Here is an 18,385-nt window from a genome sequence, read left to right on the forward strand (position 1 = left end):
TATCACTGTTGTAGCCAAGCACACTACCTTGTTTTTAGTTAAGCCTTGTAAAAAAAACAAAACAAAGAAAACCTAAACTTTATATGGTATGAATTTAGAGTTTTCATAAGCAGAAACCTCAGAGACATAGTTTCCCTTCATTTCAGTTGATGGTATTGACTGAAAAAAACTGACTTGAATTAGATCTGTTCCTCTGTAAAAAAGGGAAAATGATGTACTTCCCATCTAGCACCTCTAGTAAAAGGGTAAAAAGAGCATAGACCTCGACCCTACCTTTACTGGAGGCTGTTTGAATCCATCTGTGATCATGCTTTAAGAAAGAAATCTGTTTGAAGCCAACTGTGATCTTGCCTGTCCTACCCACTGTAAAGGGAATAACAGAGAGCTGTCTGCTTGGTCCTGCCATTTCCAACCATACGTGCTTTCTCTCCATTACAGCCTGAGGAAGAACAGTTGGCCTGTGATATCACTGGATCCAGTTCCTCCACCGATGACACAGCATCCTTGGATCGACATTCTTCTCATGGCAGTGATGTGTCCCTCCCCCAGATTTCAAATTTGAACAGGTCCAGAGACCAGCAATGTCTTGATGGTTTCTACAACCATGGGGTGGGAGCTGAGGGTCGAGAGAGTGAGAGTGAGCCTGCTGGCTCAGGTGAGATGGAAGAGGAGGAGATGGACAGCATCACTGAAGTGCCTGCGAACTGCTCTGTCCTGAGGAGCTCTATGCGCTCTCTGTCCCCTTTCCGGAGGCACAGCTGGGGTCCTGGGAAGAACGCAGCCAGTGACGCAGAAATGAACCACCGGAGGTGAGATGGAAGGCTGTTTGTCTAGTCTCTCAGTGTCTGCTTGCTTTTGATTTGGTGTTATTATTAGTAAAAGATTTTAGGAGACACCATGGTATAGAAGAAAGAATATAGGCTTTGGAATCAGGAAAATCTGTGTTTAAACTCTAGCTCTATAACTTTCTATGTGGAAAACCTTGGCAAGTTACTTGACCCTTCTGAGCTTTAACTTTCTCATCTGTAAAACACCTGCCTTTCTGAATATTTGTAATAATAAAGATTACAAGTGAAATATGTCAGTCACGTGGGTGTTTAATAAATGGTAGCATTTGTTCAGGCCAGATTTGTTCATGAAATTCAGAGATTAGAAAATTGGGGGGGAATAGTTTCATGTCAGTTTTGAATTAAGAAATAAACATGAACTCTTAAAGTCTCAACACATCTAAGTCTTCACAGTGCTTCATAGAAATTGCCATCTGTTTCTAGTGCAGAGAGTTGATGAAGTCTAAATTACCAGTGTTTAATCCTTAAGAAATCATAATAATCATTCAGAGTTGTTAGTGTTTTTCCATGTATCACTCAGTCTTGGGGCTCTCTTGTAAGTGCCACCCAGTCTCATACCTTCAGTTTGGAAGCAGGCGCTAAGAAAAGTTGGATTGGCTTCTGACCATTGGCTGCCTAGATGAATTTAAGCAGATGGCTTTGAGTGTAAAGAACAAGTGCCATGAGGCCTACTGTATGTGCAAAGGTGTGCCTGCTCCAAAGCTGCTTTCTTAATGCGGACAAGCAGCCAAGGGAGGAGGCTGACAGTTGTAAAACAATTGATAGAACGGTTCACCGGCAGCAATTATTGGTTTGTTTGCTTTTTAAAAATTCCTTGACCTCCTAATATTTTGGCTCATAGCTATAAGTACATGTAATCTGATCACATTCACTCGCTCATTTATTCTTTTATTCGGCCAACATATATTAAGCACCGCCTGCACGTCAGGCATTTCTATGTTCTGAAGACCCAGAGGTGAACAGAGTCCCTGCCTTCATCATATCTTACACCTTCCTGACTTGCTACCCTTTTCAGATTCTTTTAATAACACATTGTCTCATGTAATGTTGCAACCTCTTCATGAGTCAGGTGGGATTAACCCCATTTTTGCAGATGAGACTCTGCAGGTAGTTTATATCATTTACCCAAGGTCAGTGGGATCCAGGTTTCCAGTTTCCTGGTCAGGCACTCTTTCTAGAACTCCGTATTATTCTGGGGTGGAGTTCAGAATGCTAAGCTTAAAAATAAGCGGTTGCTTTATCTGATGGGCAGTTTTTATATATATTTGAAATCCTAGATTATGTAAAAAGCAGTTTCTAAAAGCTTTCCTTCCCAGCTTTATTCAAGCTGTACTTTTTTTTTTTTTTTTTTAAAGCATTCATACCACAAGAAAAAATAAGGTTGGGGGAATGATCCCAACAGCCAGAATTCCCTTCCTGAAGCAAGAGAAGCTTCTTGACAGGATATACTTGTCTTAGATGATGACAACATTAAGAAATGAGGATTTATTTTATATATAATCTTTTTTCCTTTATAAACCACTATGGATCCCTTTGCCATGACTTTGATTTCCGAGCTAGATGTGACTTCATGGGTCATGTAGCTCCAATGAGGAAATTGAAGCTCAGATTAAATGATTTTGCCCAAGATTACATGATTTTAGGACTGAGCTAAGATTAGAACCATATCACCTAAATTGTTTATATTTTCAACCTATGTGATACCACGGAACCTCCTGTTGGAGTTTATCATTAAGGATTGCTTAGCACCACTGTGCCAATACCTCTGGAGATAATGGAATGAGAGTTAGGGTTCACTTTAATTAGTTTGACTAATTCTTATAGTGTTATCTGCATATAGTGTAACCTGAATTGTAGAGTCTTAAGAAAACCCTTTTAAAGTTTTGAATGGCCTTTTTTAAAAATCCTTTTACTTTTATAATTTAATAAACCTCATTCTTGGTCACCTGATTAACTCCTTAGAGCAAGGAGGGAGCAAAGTAGCCCTTCTCAGAAATTATCAGGCCTTTTTGGTCATGATGTTTTCCTGATTCCACATTCTTTCATTCCCTTACTCCCTGAACTATTTCTCTTTGGCCATTGTGTCTCTTCCCGGTGTGATGTCTGTATGTTTCATGCGTTTGTATCCACTTTATTTCAACTCGACACTGACCTCTTCCACCATTCATTTTCAGTTCAATGCGAGTTCTTGGGGATGTTGTCAGGAGACCTCCCATTCATAGGAGAAGGTACAGAGTTCACTAACTTGATGTCACTAACTTGTTGGACTAACTGTTTGCCTTTGAGCTTATACTAACAGGCATCTCATTCTGCTTCATCTATGATTAAACAGTCTATTTTTAAGTAATGTCATGTCTGCTTCAGACAAATAAAATACAGGTACTTATTAATTGCTAATGTCCATTCCATATGAAATGGTTTCTCGAATTTGAAGTTTTTTCCTATTCTACTTTTATTTTTTGAAAAACAATTTAAAAAATATTTTTTCCATCTTGTGCTTTTTGGTGTTCAGATCATTTTGATAATAGGGTCTCCCCAACTTTATCCAGGAGAATTCAAAGAAGTGTCTGTTGTGCCTATGTAATGGACCCTGGGGAGTACTTTTTCTTTCTTTCCAAAAAAAGGGAAAGAACCAGAAACATGAGTGTGCTCATGTACAGACCCTAAAATATTTTTAACATGTTCTTTAATAATGTGATGAAAGCCTGTCTTCCTAGGCCACCTGGCGCTCTCCATTCCACTGCTGATGTGGTCATTCCTTAAAGCAAGTAAGAGGCATCAGCTGATTTCTCAGGGGCCCTCTCAGTCTTTCAATTCCTTAATTATTTTTTGTCACATAAAATTTTGAAGCTAAAAATTATAGTGATTTATAAGCTGAAAAGTCATTTCTAGCCAGAAAGTGCTGATTTGCTTTAAATTGTTCAAATGCTGAGTTTTGTTTTATATTTACTGTACAGAAGTCATTTGTGACTTTTTCTTCCCTCGTTTGGAAAAAAATTTAGAAGTCTAAAAACGATGGTTTGATTACTGTTAGTGTCTCATATTAGGAGATACTTGTAAAGGTATTTTTAACTATTAGCTGAAGCTGTTTGTTGGGAAGCAGGCAAATAACAGTCTTTCTTTCCCGCTTCATCTTTTTCAAGTAGGTGTTTCCTTTCATTCCAGATTTTAGGCACAGAGTTGAGCTCAAATACAAATGTTCTCATGAATCTTAGATAATCATGAACCTGGTTAAGTTTTTCTCCAGGGGAACAAGTGGTTAAATGCCTTTTTCAGTAGAAGTATCTAAAACCTTTAGAGATATATTTGTCTGACTTTCTTTTAAACTCTTCAGTATGGACTTATTAAAATCATGCACTGGATGACACTGGAAGATGACAGGTTGCTGGATACAGTCCAGGTTAGCATGTAGATACAGCCATCACAGCAGCTCCAGTGACGGTTTCATCCCTAGTCATATTTCTGTAGGAAGAACATGGGTTATAATTTTAAATTTTGTATTAAGCCTTAGCTACTAAAATTGAAGCGTTCCAACAAGTATTAAAAGGTGGGGGGAGCGGGATACTTGTTTTTGTTCTTGTTTTTTAAATCTGGAACTACTAAATCTCAAAGCTAAAGAACCATGAATTGTTACCTCCCCCCAGTTGAGGAATTGAGGAAATTATGATGCTCTCAAAAATACTCTTAGTTGTGAAAGGAATTTTCTGCTACTGTAGGACCATCTGCAGCTTCCTTCCTGAATCCTTAGAAAAGCTTTTCGGACATGGTTTCTGTCTCCCTGTTGTTCTTCATTCTCTTCATCCTAAATTTCATCCCAGTCTCTCACATCATTGTCGTTTTCTGAGAGTAAAGGGAAGTTTAAATCTATAGGAAGAAAGACATTATTTTATTTTTCATGAATGATAAATTGGCAAAATATATTCAGTTACTAATTTTTTCTACATTCTGTTTTTAATAAATTGGCTATTTAGGCATAATATACCTTTTATTAACAGTTTAGAGATACAAAATTAATTTTCAAAGAATGGACTTCTGAATCTCATGTGTATCTGCAAACTATATCAAGTCCTGCTTCCCTCACACAAGTAAATTATAAGTCAGTCTGGTCTTGCTTAGCAGACTAGTAGAGACATGTCTCAGGTGTGTATTTTCACTATCTGCTTTTGCACTTGTGAGCTTTGTACTATTAATTTAATCTGATTTAAAATGTTTTACCATTTAAATTATTTTTAATGATATTATTTTAAAGATTTACTTTTAGAGGATCCATAGAGGTAGCTCATATTTATTCTCCCACCATTTTCCTTGTCTTTTTTCGTCTGTCAAAAACCTCCCACTTATCAACAAAACAGAGTTATCAGCTGTGTTCAAGACAAGGTAGAGTTTTTTTGGTGTCTGTAGGTCTTCCCATTTGAAGCTTCAGGAAGCTGATTGGTTTTACTGTTATCCCCCTTCTTAAAACCAAAGCATGTCACTGAGGACCTTAAGGCCAAAGTAGTAGCAGTGTTATTTTTTAAATGATAGCTTTTGTTAATCAGAAATCCTCTCCTATGGATGCAGCTCCTTTCACAGAGTATCTCATGTTTTGAATTGGTTATTTTTTGGCTGGTTATGTTTACTTAGCATTTCCAACCCCAGATTTTCTGTTCTTGCTGCTTGAGAATAAATATCAGTGCTGAGATAGTCAAGGAAATAGATGATCAAGTGGATTTTTTAAAATCTTGTGGGAAAGTGGATACAAACCTAAAATTAAGAGACACATTGCTCACCCAGTACTATAAAATTCCTTTTCTTTTTTAAGGAAAGAAATCCCTTCGTTATCATTAAAAAAATACAAGGAAACAGGATCGTTGTTCTATGCTTTATCTTTAGCATACAAGCCTAGTGCATAGGGTTTGAAGGTGAATCTGAGTGTTGACTGGATATCGTTATGAAAGATATAAATTGTCTGGCTTAGATGGATCCTTAGTGGAGACATGAAAAAAACTGATGACTCAGTGAGCCTACCCTAGTGCAGTTTGTCATCGTTCCTTACAGTTAAGGATTAGAGACACTGTGGTAAGGGAGTTGTAGGAGTGGTGGCATGTATAGAGAGATTGTCCCCAGTGGTGGAGGTTGGAACAAAGAAGCAGCCACACGTAGGGTGGATTCTCTGTTCAGTGTCCTCTAGGAGGAATTCTTGGTTTTCCAAGATTGGACTTGTTATCCTGTAAAGAATTCGCGTAGTCATTTCCAACACATTATGTAGATGGACGTCAGTAGAACAATTTTAAGTTTCTATGTTTTTTGTTCCAGCCATTTTCTAAGTTCTAAGTCAATGTTACATTCCTAATTTTTTGATAATCAGATAAATCCGTTTGTCTCTAACCATGCCCTTTCTTTTTAAACCCAATAATCCCATGCCTGTTTCCTCTTCTTCCATTTCTGTTTCTTCCTTTGATGTCATCCCCAGTATGAGCTGGTGTCCTTCTGGTGTGCAATACTCTGCTGCCCTGAGTGCTGACTTTAATTACAGAAGGTATGGTATTGTTGTGTGTCCAGCCACCAAAGGGGGAATCCTAAAATACGGCACTTGAGCTTTTGGCTTGGAGCTGGCTTCTGTGTGGCTAGAATGCATATGGCAGCCTGCTTTGGCTGTGAGCACAGTGTTCTGCTGCCTCTGCTGTGGGCACCACTGATCCAGTTGAAGGGGTACAGCCTAGGAGTTAGATGGTATACCCTGATGCATCCTTTTTGGCTCAAGTGGCTATAGATTTGGTGTTTTCTGCACAGAATTGTCTCGGTGGTATGATAAATCACTTTTCTGTTTGTTTTGATCTGTCCTAATTCCCAGATCCTAGGAATTCCTACATCCTGAGGAAAAAAATAACAGAAATAAGGCAGCTAATAAGATGCACTCATCTTTTTACACTTCCAAATCCACCAATCTCTTTATTTTTTTAACATCTTTATTGGAGTACAATTGCTTTGCAATGTTGTGTTAGTTGTTGCTGTGTAACAAAGTGACAAAAGACCACCAACCAATCTGTTTAGATTCCAGGCTCACAGATTCCTCATCATTGCATATTCTTCTCTCAACTAAGCAGCCAGATTTAATTACTAAAACATTTTCAGGTTTAAATTTTGTGGTAAGCATAGATCTGGCTTTCCCAGTCTTTACAAATAATTCATAATAGAAAACTAAATTTCTTCACTTAGTCTGTCTTCTTATCCCTGCTATTGAAAATGAGTTTTACAGAGACATTTATGTGTAGTTAGTCATGATTTCTATTGTCATATTGAAATAAGAAAAACAAAGTCCATTGTTTAATTTACTCACTCAAGAAAATAGAGGCATACGGTTTCAGTTCATAATAAGTAATTCATGGCGAAAAAGAGCGAATAGAAACCCTTCTGGACTGGCATACATAAATTTTTTGTAGCAATTAACTTTGAGCAGAGATAACTAAATAGCTTCAGTATACCTTCAAATACAATTCCAGATGCTTGTAACTGAGGACATGGTCTGCTACAGCTGTATTCTGAGATCCAGTTGTAACCGGATGTGAATTATTCTGGCTAGCAACCCCAAGGATGATAGATGGCCAACCTCTCTCTATAGCCTCCTGCTTACATAAAAATGCTTTTCATTCCACAAACCACATAGTCTATTCCAGGGATCCCATTTTAGATACCAAAACTTAAGTTTGCTTTTTTCCCCTTTGTCAGTATTAAGGGGGGGGGGGAATTAAACCTCTTTTAGATGCAGTAGCTTTTCAGCTTTTGCACTTTAAGATGTCACATGTGCCTGTCTGCAGCTAACAATTCTCAGGAAACCTGTCAAAGCAGTTGTTGTCCGGGCAGGTGTGCACAGATATTAATGCTCCTACGTAATGTGGGATTTCTGGGGGTGGATGCATACCTGTGAAGTTATAAAGGTCAACTAGACTATAGTTGAATGTAAAGTTATAAAGGTCCACTTGATGGATGCAAGGGCAAGTCTAGGTCTCCCTCTTTGCCTTCTGGAAGTTACTTATGCTCATATTTTCTCTGTGCCATTTCATTCTTTGGCATTTGCAGAGTTCAGATTCTGGCAAAGATTGATCACATCAGATCAAGGGAAAAAAACACACATGAATAAAAGATCAATAAGCTAATGTGGCCTGTCCATATGGTATATTGAAAAATGTCTGAGAAAATGACCTTAAGTGGTTCAGCATTTGAGTAAGTTGAATGAGGTTTTTTTAAAAAAAATCTTAAGTGCAGTGTGTTTCTCAGCATACCAGGATATTTGTGGAGAATGGTAGGTGGCGCTCATGGCCATGCCCTTGCAGATGGTTTTGCTGGGTGACATAGAAATAGTTATGAGCAGGGGAGATACAGCTAAAGGGATTTTGTATCCTCCTTCCTTTCTGAAACTCAGAAATAGAATGAATTAACTCTTGGTTCTGTGTTCAGTTTCAGTCTAGAAGGCTTGACAGGAGGAGCTGGTATTGGAAACAAGTCATCCTCATCTCTGGAAGTAAACTCTTCGAACACCAAAGAGCTCAGACACCCTTTTAGTGGTGAGGAAAGGGGTGACTTGTTGGTGTCACTTTCAGAAGAGGATCTGGAATCAGGCCAGAGAGAACATAGGATGTTTGATCAGCAGGTAAGGCTGAAATGGGTATATGTTGCTAATTTGGAAAAAATTAGTTTTATTTCCCTAATATGTCCTCATATTAGGAACAAAGAAGGCAAGATTTATGTTAATATAAGGCTAGGAGCTATGATTACTTACCCGCTATATAATATTCTCAGTGTAGCACACAGCAGTTTTTTAGCACTTAATACTAATTAGAGAATGCCATTAATCTGCATAGATTTAAATATTCCAGCAAAGCAAACATTTTGAAATTAGGAGAGTATCCAGGATATTAAATTGAGTTTTTCTTCTTGTCTGAGAACTTCTTTTACCACGCCAGTAGTACAATGAGTCTTGAAGTGTATTACTTACCATTGTTAAATTTCCCAATTCTCAAAAACATATCCTAAGTTTCTCCTTCCTGGGGAAGAAAAATTCTTTGTCTCATCGCATTGTCTAGGCAACAACTAAGTATTCTCTCTGCTTCCTGTCACTGCCAAGCTACTTGAGACAGCGTCTGCACTCCCTGCCTTCTCTTTCTCCCCACCTAATGTCCACCACTATCACGCTCTTGAAATTCCTGTCTTGAAGGTCCTGGGCTTGCTTTTCCACCAGACCAAGCGACTTTTTCTTAGTTCTCATCTTCTCTTTATCACTTACCATCAGGGAGTTTTTGAGTTGAGAATTTGAATCGTATGCTTTTCTAGCATCCTACCCCACTGAGTCCTTTTTCCTCCTCTTCGGCCGAGGAGACTTTGGATTAACTTCTGAGAGGATTCCGGGATACACATTCAAATGAAACATGTCTAATTAAACAAACAAAAAAGTTAAACGCCTGTCTCTGAATAGGTGACTGGCATTTTAGATAGAAACGTAAGGAAACATTACAAATTAAACAAACAAAAACCTTAACCTGTTCTTTGAATCAGTGACTGAGGTTTTGTGTAGAAATTTAATTTTTTATTACATCCTGCTACATAGCAATGATATGACCAAATATAAATTTGGCACTAGAGGATTACCTTAGAAATGAATGTATCGCTTATGCTCATGTGAAGGCCTAAGAGAATTTAGGCCTAAGGAAAATGCAATTGAAGGCCTAAAGGAATTTTACCTCCTTTTGGCCCCCACCCGTGGCTTCTTGGCCTGATACTTTATAGAAAAGTAACAAGAATACAGAGAATATATTCATTGAAGTAAATGGTTTAGATTTATTTAGCCTAATGGTAACAGGAAGAGGGAGGAAAAAAATAGGAAACTGTAATTTGGTGACTACCGAGAGCATCTCTGACAAGTGGAAAGTCTGACAAGTGAAAAAGTTGCATTTTACATGTATAGAATCCTTTGGAAGTCATTTGTTAGGACCACATAAAATACCAAAAATTGTGTGCTTGCGAACAGAATCATAGACTTAGGGCCAATATATCCCTTCCTATTCTGCTCAAGCTTTGGTGTGTGAGAACTTCAAGCCCATTTAAGTGACTTGCCTAAGCCTTGTAACTGGCTATTAGCTGAACAGTATTAAACTCAGAATTCCAGACTGTTAGTCCCACTGTTTTTTTCCATGTCTTTGAAGTAGATGACTTTTAATGAGGAAATGAGAACATTTTAATTTTCTTACTATTGTTTATGTAATAACCTTTCCTGAACTGACATTCCTAGGAATTTTAGCTGTGACCCTGTTTTATAGTAAGTGATGTCTTTCTAATGGCCTTTCTGATTGAGTCTGCCTAGCTGAAGTTGTTGACAGTGTAGCACCTTGTGTGCTTAGTCTCCCAGGGGCTCTGCCCACCCATAGTTTTCCATCTTGTGTGTAACCTCAGAGTGGATATTTGAGCTGCTGGTATCACTGATGTGCACAAGTTGCCTGCAGCCAACTTCCTGTTGAAGATCTCTGCCTTTCACTGATGTCATTTTTCAGACCTCACAGTTGTATTCAAAACATAGCAGCTGTTTGCCTCAGACTCCATGGTTACCCATGGAACAAACTCTAAATAATCAGAAGTCTTTGGCGCAATTGAGTTCACCCTGGTAACGGATTTTCATTGCTTCCCTTTCGACATGCACAGATTTCAGCCTCCTATGAAGGGAAGAGATTTATGGTAATTAAAGTTAGTTGCCAATTAGAATGGCCTCTCTCAAAGCAAAAGGAGAGGGATCCCATCATCACTGGAAGCATACTAATAAACACTAGTTGACTGTCATGGGTTTTGTTGCAGGAACTTCTGCAGTGGGTTGGATTACATGGCCTTGAAGTGGCTGTGAATTTACTGAGGGAGTTCAGTTGTCAAATTCCAGTCACCCTCATGTTCATGTAGAAGCAGTGTAATCTTAGAAGAGGAAGTGAAAATGATTTAGGCTTCTGTCCAGATGCACAGGCAACTTTGCTTGTGATCTTAAAACACGTTCTACTTGTATCTCTGTTTCCAACTCTTTAAAATAAGAATGATATTACTGGTATCCTACTATATCTGTAAGTGATATTTAGATTTTCAAAGAGCAAGAACTATATGTAGTTTTGGTATTTCCAGTGAAATTATTTTTATCTGATTATGCATTCAATAGATGTTTTATTATGCACTTACGAAGTTTGAAACATCATTAGGTATTATGAGGGTTACGAGACAACTGTAAAGGATGGATACTCTAACTATCCCCATTTTGCCGATAAGAACACTAAGGCTCAGAAAAGCTAGGTAGCTTCTCTGAAGTTGAGCAGCTGTTTTGTGGCGGGGAAGACTTCTGACTACAAAGCCTGTGCTCTTATTCCTCTTGTGTACTGCCTTATTTCCCTAGGCTGAGTCAGAATGTAAAATTCGGTGCTTATCTAGAAATATGAGAGCAGGTACTCAGAACCTGTTTACTTTTTTTCCTTCACAGACATGTCACAGATCTAAACAACAGGGATTTAATTACTGTACATCAGCCATTTCTTCCCCATTGACAAAATCCATCTCATTAATGACCATCAGCCATCCTGGGTTGGACAGTGAGTATACTACTTTTTTAAATTAAATATATTATATTTTAAACATTTTTCCTCTCTCTCTCTCTCTTTTTTTTTTTTTTCCCACTTTAAGACCCTATGCCGTTACCTTACAGCATTTGCCTGCCTGTTCCTCTGAATGAATGGCTCATCATTTACAAAAAAGGTGACACAGAGTTCAGTTTGGGGATCTTCCTCCTTTTACTACATAAAAATCTCCTTTACACATTAAATTCATTGTATTCTTAGGCCTAAACCTGACAAACATTTTTAAAAACTTTCTATTTTGAGATAATTTCCAGTTAAAAATAACTGTTTTTTAATTTATAAATAAAAATATTTTAACTATTTATAACTATTTTCTAGTTAAAAATAACTATTTTTTAAAATAGTTGCAAAAACAGTACAAAGACTTAATCACATATTCTTCACCTGGAGCCTCCAAATGTTATCTTAACACTTGTTTTATCCATCTTGCTCCCTGTCTTTATCTCTGTCCTTAAGGATTTTTCTGAAACATTCGAAAGTAAGTTACACATATAATGCTCTTGTGTCTCAAAGATATTTTCTTGTATTACCACAGTACAATTATCCACATTTTATCCAGTACTAGTTTCCTGAGCTCTTTAAAAATGTCAAGCTCTTGAAGGCCAGAGAGAGACTGAGATACATTTTTAGTCAGTTAAGTAAATGCCAAAAGGATTACAGCCAAAAATGATTACTGGAGCTGTATGCAGATTCAGGATCCATGACTATGAAAGTTAGTAGAGACGTCGGGCATCCACAGGCACAGAGCGTTGCAAATTAAAGATGCTCGAAAACATATTTGAATTGGATCCAGATGTTTGCCACAGAAAGGTTTCTTTGGGAAACCCCACTTTTTTTGTTTTATTTTAAAAATAGATTTCTTTTTCATGAGTAGTTGCAGTGTGGGATCTTGATATAAAGATTTAAATTCTCATCAAAGAGAGTATGGTATGTTACATTCTTTGCTGAAAGATCATATATTCAGGAGGCTGAAGCAAAGGGTATAACCCCTCCTGGTATTTCTGGTGTTTCTTCAGCGTCCCCTGATATATAACTCATCTTAAAAGAGTTGAGGACAGGAGTAGCTGCCCTGCATTAATGGGATGTTCTGTCTCCATTTTTGACTTACTAGAGGCCTCATTTTCTTAATTTCCATGGTGGAGTTAAGGCATAATGGATAATTCTGTTAACTTCGTCCTCATTTTCATATGATTAGTACTTCAAATACCAGTCTGGCCTGTTGGACTAAAGGTGCCTAATAATGACTTATTCCCCAAGATAACAGGTACAACCTCACAGAACTTGACTGAAATAGCAGTTTCTGTTTTTGTTTGGATCTTGGTTTGGTTTGGTTTGGTTTGGTTTTGATTTGGCTTTGGGTTAGTGGTTTTGCTGGTATAGAACGAAAATTATTATAACAAAATAGTTTATAGTGGCTTTGAACCCAGAAAACTAGAACTTGATAACCAAAGACAGTCCGTGAGGCGTTTCAGCTCTGCACCCCCTCCTCCCGTGGCCTGGTGAAGGGCCTGCTCCTGCAGCAACAGCTGCCCAGTACCAACAGAATGTAGCCCGGAGAGAGAGCTTTTTCCATTGTTCTGTGACACACTCTCTTGCCTCATACATGAAACACTTCATTATTTTTCCTCCAAAAAACAAGATGGTTTTTGACTGTGCTTTCAGTTGCTCACCAGCACTCTAAATGATGCGGGTCACCCCCAGGAAACACTGTCCTCTAGCGCCAGGAACTCTGGCACAGCTCGTTGCTGGGGACTTGTGGCTCAGCTCACTGAGGGGTACTGACATCAGTAGCTGGCTGCTGTCATGAGTAGAGCTTGGAGCAAGAGTCCAACCCTTTCATCAAAGTAGAGTACCCTCATTCTGATTTGTCATGTACATTTCATGCAGATTGGAATGATTAGCCAGCCCCACTTACTTCCCTAAGTTAGCATATACTATAATTGGAGGGCTCATCAACTCTAATGACAGTATTTCTCCTTAGTCCTCCCCATATACAATTAATTTTCCCAACTGTATTTTTTTATTCTGCTCTAGAAACATAAATTTTTTGCAGATGTAAAAATTCTGGCTGTTAAACAGAAGGCTAAAACTTGTATCTTGCATGCTGTGCCTTTAAGTCTCAGGGTAACTGGGTAGTTCTCGACTTGCCGCAGACACAAATCTTCATTCCAGATCCCTTAAATACTCTGCATGAGTCATCTTTGGCCATGGTCGTCCTTGCTGAAACTATCATAATTAAAACCTACCCAGTGGTTTTAAAGCCTAAAGTGTGTGGTACACTTAAGATACTTTAACTAATGCTTTATTGTAAGCACACTTAGTGGCTTTGTGACCTTGGGTCCTTGAACTATTAAACAGTGCTAATAATATGATAGGGCTTAAGTTGAATTTATTTAAAATTCACATTAGCGTGTTTCCTGGCTTATGATAAGCATTTGTTATCTTTATGGAATGAGTTCACACTGTACAGGCAGTGCCAGGGTCCGTTTTTCTCTGACGAGAGTCTAAGCAATGATGAAGAAACTAGAACGTGGTCCCTCATTTTCTTTAAGTGGCTGTGTCTTATGAGTGTGCTTGTCTAGGGACAAAATACTTCCTAAACTCAGCCTTATCTCACTACTTCCCAGCTATTACTTGTGTTCTAGCTTCTACCTTGAAGGAAATTAGCTGCTTCTCCCACAACCTTTCATAGCTGTTACCATTTGAGCATTTCTGAAAACGTGTGTCCACCGAGCTGTTGTCTGGAATATCCCATCATTGGGTCACTGGCCAGATTAGAAAAACAGACAAACTCAGCATTATTCCCAAACTGGAATCTGTTTCAAAAATTCATTGATGTAGAGGACAATACCACATAAAGGCGACAACTAAAATATTTCTGTGTCATTCTCTGGGGTGGAAAGTAGATGGGCGACAGCTGATTTAGGAACCGTAATGGGCAGGAAAGCTGTCCTAGCCCATGTCTTCGATTTGCTGTCTTGGTGGGGGCAACATGACAGAGGCATCTTGCCGGCTTATCTTTTTAGGGAATCAGAATAGCACTGATGCTGTGTGTGTCGTGTGGGAAAATGCCGGGGAGGACTGCCCTCAGAGGAACCGCTCCAGGAAATGTGTTCCCAACATAGGGTTGAGTGGAGACTTACAGCTTGCCAGGAGACTCAGATGATTTCTCAGTAGAGCTTAAAAACAAACTTTATTTTTGCAGATATGGAATAATTCAGTTATTGCAGACAATCCCTTAACAAGACTATATTTTTTAACTTTTCACTGCTTGCACCCAGAAGATGCTTAGAAACAGTAAACTATTTGGTTGTATCCCTGCTAAGCATATTAGTGGTGGTAATATTAAAGAGAATGATACCCATTAGACAATTTAACCTCCTGGGCTTCTTAATGAGATTTCATTTTGCCCTTCATTTTTCAAGGTTTGTTATCACAAAGAACGGTGTTCACAAATGGCACTTGTTCTTGGAATCATTCTCAGACCTTCACTCATGGTGTGTGAATTGACCAAGTTCCTTATGCATGTTTTGATGGCAACACTAGCTTGTAATTGTATAGCTTGCATTAGACTACGAAAGCTAAGTGGGTCTTAAGAACTTGAAGTGTGGTATTTACATATATGAAATGCACCAGATCTTCAAAGCTAAATGATCCATGTGACCAAAGATCAGGGTGGGCGTATAGAAAGTTAGGCATCGATGCTAATGAGGATATTTTATCTTTACTTTCTGTGCTTAGTTTCTCTCTCTAACTGGACAGTGGGATGAGACTTTATTGGAATACATTTATTTTCTTAGGGTAGTTCTGTTTGGAGAAGATAACATTTGACAAATTTGTCAGAACAAATTAAGTCAGGCAAATAGACTTTTTATATTGGTCTTTTTGATTATATTGCAAGGCTGGAATATATATGTAGTCATTAAAGTTGAATATGTTATAAAATTGAATCCCTGTGTTAACAGAACATATTCTTTCCATATATGTTGAAGATACTCCTTATTCATACAAGTAAGTTTCTCTTTATGATCCATGATCGTGTGACAAAAGAAGGGGATACTCTTAGATTTGGGGTAATAAGAGAACTCATTTTCATCTCCTAACTTTACTTTACATTAGGAAATACTTTAGAACACACATTAAAATGGTATCTTACTTTTGTACTCGACCGTCGCTGCCTAAAAATCCAGTGTACATGAATTTGTGCCAGGTGATCTCTGTTACGAGCAGTGGCTGCACCCTGCAGTCTGTCATCACTTAGCATTTATCTGGGGTGTGGAGTGGCTTTTGTGTTGGGTAGATACAGGGCTTTTTCCTTCATTTTATTTAGGTTATTGAGCTTCTAGAAAGCCTGACAAAAGGAAATTCATTTATTAATTTGTTTATTTATTCAATAAATATTTGAGTACCTACTCTTTGCTAGGCACCAGGCTGGACAGTGGAAGGAGAGGGATGAACTTCCAGACACGGTTCCTTTTCTCACCACACTTAAGCTGATGGACATGAGAACAGTTGAGTGTAACAGAAGATGATAAATGCAGCAACTGAAAGAAACGTTGGGTGTTTAGGAGCCTCCGACTGGAGACACCAGAGAAGGCTTACTGGGGAGAAGTGATACCAGAGTCGAGACCAAGAGGAGTCTAGGAATTCGCTGGGTGAACTAGTATGTGGAAAGCTAGACTGAGGAATTTGGGCTTCTTGTCTGAGGGCAATGGAGCGATTTAAGTTGATTAAATTGATTAATTAATTGATTCAAACACTTCAGAGAGACCACACTGAAGAAAGTGTTGGGGAGGAGAGGCTGGTAGATCAGTAGAAGGCTATTGCAGGATTCTGGTGAGAGTAGATGGTGGCCTGAACCAGGCCGTAGAGCACTGGCAATAGGGGAAAAGTTGATGTTCAGAGAATTCTAGAAGGCAAAATCAGAAGGACTGAGTGATGTGATAAGAGGATTCAAGGATGGTACCCAGGTTTGTGTTCTGGATAATTAGTTAGATGTTAGGTACCACTCACCAAAGGAAGGAATAAAGGAGGAGGAACAGGTCAGGAGGAAGGGGGTAAGTTGATATATGCACTTGTTCAGTTTGAGCTCTGGGATATCCACCCACAGGTGGGCAGTGAGATGAATGAGGCTTGAATTCAAAGGAGAGACCTGGCTTGAAAATAGAAAGTTGTGGAGTCACCACTATATCACATGCAGATTGTACTCGAAGGGGAGACAGTGAATGAGGGGGTTTGGGGTGAGGGGGAAGAGAGCCAAGTACGGGATCCTGAGGGACACTCCAGGCGTTTCCTTACTTGGAAGGAAAAAAAACTCCAGCTGTAAATGATGACTGTGAAAAGTAATATACTTCATGTTTTCATAATCTAACAAGTACGTATTTGTTGGATGAGTTTTCTTAAGCTGCTTTAGAATTCTGCCATATTCAGAAATAAAGATGAAAATGTGAGTACATTACGTTGTCCACCTAGACGCCTCTCCTGGAATCATCCAGGCCAGTGACATTATTCTCGGCACCGTGGGTCTGAGGTGCCTTTCACTCTGTTCTGGTATGATCTGCGTGCTCTAACATCTTCTGTCCACCCACTCCTCAGCCCAGCAGCAGATGCAGCCAACAAGGCGGATCTCCTTCTCCGTCAGCATCTCTCCGCTCCTCCTTAAGTCTAAAACTCTCTTTTCTCTTGGCTCTTCTTATTCCAGTTGTGAGGAGGAAGAGTTGCATAGTAAGTAAGCAACTTTGGGGTCCAATGGCTGTTCTCCAGTGTCTGACCAGTGCTAAAAATGCTGTAGGCTTGGTACTAAGAAATTTGGGGACTTTTCTCCCCTTGCATGTCATCATTTCTAAATCATTCGTCTTCATGCTTTGCTTTGAAAATTAATTGGGATAAAACAACAAAGTTTTTGTCGTCTCTACACTGCCAGTGCTGACAGATCTAGTGACCTGATTCCAGGGCCTGAGACACCCTCTCAGAACAGAGATACCTTCAAAGGCATAAGGGCTTCCCATCCCACCTTGTACCTTTTGTAATGCTGAGTAGTAATTTCACAAAACTTTCCATTTGATCATGTAAATTTCATTTTCATTATTTTGCTTTTTTTGTCTCATGGGACAGATACCTAGATGTCCACTTGTGATACTTAAAAACTAATGTTAAACTTTTTTCTTCTCACCTTTCAGACCATTTCTTTTTTTTTTTTTTTTTAATCTTTGTCAGTTTTTTGTTTGTTTTTGGAGTTTTCTTGGCCTTGCTGCACGGCTTGTGGGATCTCAGTTCCCCAACCAGGGATTGAACCCGGCCATGGCAGTGAAAGCCTGGAATCCTAACCACTCGGCCACCAGGGAACTCCCCCAGACCATTTATTTAAGAATACCTTTTCTTTGAGATTAAACCACATGGATTATTGGGTGGAAGTTAGAGATTTGTTTCCCTACCTTTTCTCCTTTTGAACTTTTATTTTTCAATCCTCTTACTACACTGTAGGTTTCAGATTATTATATTGTTACTTGATAATAACCTAGTTTAAAAACTTTATAAGGTATCAGTTTTAGTAAGTTTGGAGAGGAAATGAGTCCCCCCACCCCCATGAAAATCACTGTTCTCAATTGTGCAGGATTTCTAGATGATTCCAGGATTGCTATTTTTAATGGAAAAACTACTTCTAATATAAAGTTAAATAATAAATTATTTTCATTTCATATAACTCATATGAGTCTCAGGCAATTACAATATCCATATGATTAAGCATCCTAATTCCCTACCACTTGCTGATCCTAAGTTTTAGCAATATTTAAATAATTATTTAATATTTAAATATTAATATTTAAGCAATATCAAGCTCAGGGTGACAATTTTGCATTGTTCTTAAAGGAAAGTGACTTATGCACAAATGAAGGTCTT

The 18,385-nt window shown here is 38.5% G+C and overlaps 1 protein-coding gene across 4 annotated transcripts in view; it reads left to right on the plus strand.

Annotated features, from left to right (window-relative positions):
* The window catches only part of AKAP13 (A-kinase anchoring protein 13), a 338,516-nt gene that overhangs the window by 262,276 nt on the left and 57,855 nt on the right, over window positions 1-18,385 (plus strand). For 3 of the 4 annotated variants that reach the window (XM_060156077.1, XM_060156080.1, XM_060156086.1), the window contains 5 exons: window positions 439-809; window positions 3,023-3,076; window positions 6,301-6,366; window positions 8,286-8,478; window positions 11,332-11,440. In XM_060156077.1, coding sequence (XP_060012060.1) covers window positions 439-809; window positions 3,023-3,076; window positions 6,301-6,366; window positions 8,286-8,478; window positions 11,332-11,440 — 793 coding nt within the window. Of the gene's footprint in view, window positions 1-438; window positions 810-3,022; window positions 3,077-6,300; window positions 6,367-8,285; window positions 8,479-11,331; window positions 11,441-17,080; window positions 17,210-18,385 lie in introns of all 4 variants that reach the window. The other variant, XM_060156069.1, reaches the window with a different exon arrangement.

The sequence above is a fragment of the Lagenorhynchus albirostris genome, chromosome 1 (genome assembly GCF_949774975.1).
Source record: "Lagenorhynchus albirostris chromosome 1, mLagAlb1.1, whole genome shotgun sequence".
In the NCBI taxonomy this organism is placed as follows: domain Eukaryota; kingdom Metazoa; phylum Chordata; class Mammalia; order Artiodactyla; family Delphinidae; genus Lagenorhynchus; species Lagenorhynchus albirostris.